This window comes from Halyomorpha halys, unplaced genomic scaffold, assembly GCF_000696795.3.
Source record: "Halyomorpha halys isolate HHAL.00 unplaced genomic scaffold, Hhal_1.1 Scaffold846.1, whole genome shotgun sequence".
In the NCBI taxonomy this organism is placed as follows: Eukaryota; Metazoa; Arthropoda; class Insecta; order Hemiptera; family Pentatomidae; genus Halyomorpha; species Halyomorpha halys.
In genome coordinates, this window is record NW_027115770.1 from 54,999 (window position 1) to 59,067 (window position 4,069).

General features: G+C 33.0%; 1 protein-coding gene across 1 annotated transcript in view; it reads right to left on the reverse strand.

Moving 5' to 3' along the window:
* Nucleotides 1-1,867: 1,867 nt before the first annotated feature.
* ssh (Protein phosphatase Slingshot) overlaps nt 1,868-4,069 on the reverse strand; it is a gene marked incomplete at its 5' end in the record, with an annotated part of 10,477 nt that continues 8,275 nt past the window's right edge. The window contains 2 exon segments of the mRNA XM_014429994.1: nt 1,868-3,477; nt 3,853-4,063. Coding sequence (XP_014285480.1) covers nt 2,962-3,477; nt 3,853-4,063 — 727 coding nt within the window.

Consider the following 4,069-nt stretch of genomic DNA (forward strand, 5'->3'; position numbering starts at 1 on the left):
ATTATTTCATTTTCAGAAGTTTCTCTTCTGTCGGTCAGTCCTATGGTTGACACCATTCTTTTTGCTTTTTGAAATATTTAAGTGTCATTCTTATAAATTGTTAACACTTGTTTAAATTAATAAATTAAAAAATGTTTTTGTTTTATTTAATTATTTTAAGCCACCAAACATTTATCCCTTAATTTTCAAATTCGTAAAGGATAGTCTCCTAATTTTAGACTTTTAGACTGTACCCTCGACTCCACACTGAACAGGGGTAAGGATCCAGATTCATGACTACAATTATATTGAAATGTGAAACTATTGCAACATGGGAACTTTTATATAATATAGTTGATTTATAAAAATATTGTTTAGGTTCTTCAAGATTATCTCCAATTTAGTTTTGTAGTTTGTAAAACTTAATTAGAATCATGATTTTTCAGAAATTTAAATTAAAAAAACATATCTAATATCTGTAATTGTTTAACTAATTTATTTGAAAATGTTGTCTTGTTTTACTTATAATACTGACATGGCATGATTGTGGGTTCCATATATTCCCTAGAAAAGAAAGATTATTTGAAAATCATGCAATCTTAGTCTCTGCATTTTTACCTTGTTTAAACTAAAAAAAATGGTATTTCTACATATATTTTTATTCACAAAATTATCCATAAAAAGCGCTCTCGATGCAAGTATTTTTAGATAACTTTCAGGGACAATGGTGTTACGTTTTATGTAGCTGTGCTAGTACTCTGATTCCTACTAGTCCATTTTTTTTTTTTGTTATTCCTTAGACACTTTCTATTACTAACAAGTTAATTATTTTCCTTAGAATTTCGACTATGATCTTTAGGGCTCCGGGTGGATTTATTTTTGGGGCTTGGGATGAGTACAATGTTTAGGCCCAGAGCAGATTATTATTGGGGTTCAGAACTGATACAATTTTAAGTTTTTGAGCAAATATAAGAGAACATAGGATTCTCTGATTCAGCCTTGAGAGTTTTTAAAAGTTACTTAGCAATAGTTAAACTAGAAAACAGCCTTAGTGATTCAACTTACATAAAAACTGTTATACCACATGGCGGTGTCCTAAGTCCCATGTGTTTTAATATCTATACAAATGGCATTCAAAAAGTTATTACAAGTGACAACAAATATTTCTTTGCCAGCAATTCTCTTTTTATCACTTAACATAAATGTTACAACAGCTCTGGAAAAATCCCCAAATTACTATTCTAATTTTATTAAATTGGCTCAGGATAAAGGTCTCATAGTTAACTAAGATATAACAGTCATTATGCTAATAAAGTCACCCCATATGCCTTCTGTAGACAACCCTGAAATTAAATCACATGACTGCGACTGTCTACTGTCTAGCTGCTACGCCTAAACAGAAACGAACTCCGATTGTTAATAGGAGTTCTCACCGGTCATTGCAGACTTAAAAGACATCTTGAGATATGTGGAGTAGTCCATGATGAAAGCTCCTGCTTATGCAGACAGGTCTCAAAAACTGCCTTATATTACATAGAAGACTGTAATTTTTTGGGACAATTCACTGTCAAGGCATATGCCTATGATATCTAAACGTGGCAGTTAATGGAACTGTTGGTCCATTGACATTACTTGTACTATCAAATAGTTACACCATGGTAATGCCTAACACTTTTACCACAATAACGGAAACTGTCTAATAGTTCACTGACAAGGTGTATATAAGTGATAGTTAATACTACACTTGCTTCACTGACATTAATTGTACTATCAACTATCACATCAGAGCTATAATTTTTGAATACTTTACCTTTCTTACAAAGAAATAAGAGCATAAATTGTAAAAAAAAAAAAGAAAAAAAAAAGGATTAAGGAAAATGAAACAAGATAACAACGAAATATCTATTTTTTACTTATTTTGTATAAACTATATAATATAAAAATTTACACTTGACAATTACATACTGATCGGTGAGTATTCACAAATCAACAAAAAAATTTACACAATGTGCATATCTCACACGATTGGACTAGATACATTGGGCCACATGGGCGACTTACCAAAAAGCTAGAGATTCTATTCGATTTTCACCAATCAATGGCAAGCCGATTGTGATGTTCTTTTAGTAAAAAAAAAAATTATATAATTGGAAAAGTCCACGTTTTGAAAATAAAAACACCTTAACTTAAAAGGCAGTGAGATACAATTCAATCATATAAAAAATTATGTACTCGTGAATCCTGTCTATGGTCAGTGGCTCTGGTAGCCTATGAGAACTACTAACATTTTCAACTTCCTTAATTTGTTGCTTGTTTATTTTGTTTTTAATACTGTCTGATTTTCATTATTTTCTTTTTTAAATTGTTATTTGTAGAATTATTTTTAATTATAAGTCTTCTCATAATCCTCATAAGTTTTAGCCCAAGAAACATGGTAATAACTTGAGTAATAAAGTCCTGTCTTGGAGGAAGCAATGGAATTCTTGTAAAATTATTGCATTCAATAAAGTTTTCAGTAATGGACACAAATTAAATGTCTCAAAGCATCGTGGAACTGCACAGGCAACATTTAGGTTCATATTTAGACAAAGTTCTCTGGCGGCATGTTCATAAAGAAGACACATTTGTCATAATTTTAAATGTCATTAAGGCCACTTTTGGTGCTGTAATAATGTGAAATATTAGTTTATATCAAATATAAGCTTATCTTGTTCTTAAATAATTTGAATGATATTTAAAGTAATTATTTGTTGTAATAAATTTGTTAGTAATTGCACGTGCCTAATTTTAATGTTAATTTTTAAAGCCTGGACTTAGACTGATCAGTAGTTCTCATGACGGCCACCAGGGTCGCTGATCATATACAGGATTCTACAAAAGCATCAAAAAATAAAATTCCTTATAAAAAAAATATAAAGAAAAAAAAAGCAAATGAGGAAGAAACATTTGTCAAGATAAGTCCTCAAGTCTTTTTTGATAAAATTACATAGTATTATAGACAGGATTAGAATGTCGGGTAAGCCTCGCAAGGGGATGCGTCTTTCCTTGCTGCTGTTTCTTATGCGCTGCTTTGGCAAGTACACTAGTGACAACGACTCTAGGTACGATTGCAGTCCGAACAACAGGTGCGGGCAACACTGGCTGCACTGGTTGTGGCCTAGGAGGTGGGGCCTCATACCTTCCAACCAGTTGCCGGACGGACAACTCCTCCAGAGAACCAGAAGGACTCGGCCGCTCGCACTGGTCGCTTGTCGGCGAAGAAGGAAGGCTTTCACTACCCCCACTACCACCACCACTTTTCGCTTCAAACTCTTTCTTGAGGTTTTTTACAAGTCCTGTTTCCGGAGGCTGCGTGCGAATGTCGTAAGACCCCCAGGAACTGTTTCGCGATGGAGCGATGCCCCTAGTGTCACCAGATCCCCAGCTACTCTGCCTTGAAACCCCTTCCCCGGCGGCCATACCACTGTCAAACGAGCTCCAAGAGTTCTGTCTCGATACCTGAAATAAAATAAAATCTTAAAACAATCTGCAAAGAATTTGTAAAAAAACTAAATTTATTTCATACTAAACAATACAAATTCTACTTGCAAATGCAACAAGAAATCAGTAATATCAAAGGTGATCAATTGCAATCATAAAATATTTGGACAATTGTTTATTAGATTTCTTCCTAATGATTTAAGGTACACTTCAAATAAGCATACTTTTAATGATAGAACAGCATATAATACAGAATGTTCAAAAATCTATTTAAAATACTTTTTTCCAAAAGTTTTAGCTTTCATTATTTATATTCAATTTAGTATTTAAAAAAATCATTTATGAAACAGGTCATGAATAAAAAAAAATTAATAACAAAAAAAATTATCTTACTTCATGGTTGACTGTTTCCTCTCGATCGAAAACCCTATCGAGCTGAGAAGAAAACAAATCTCGACTCCTCCTTTCCGTTCTTTCTTCTTCAAACTGACAAGTGAGATTGAGAACGAGACCCCTCCTGTCGCTTTTTCTTCTCCTGTCCATTGCTTTCTGAGATTCAAGGGCACTTATCCTCGTTTTAACAGAAGATACTCCATTCTCTTGACTGTTA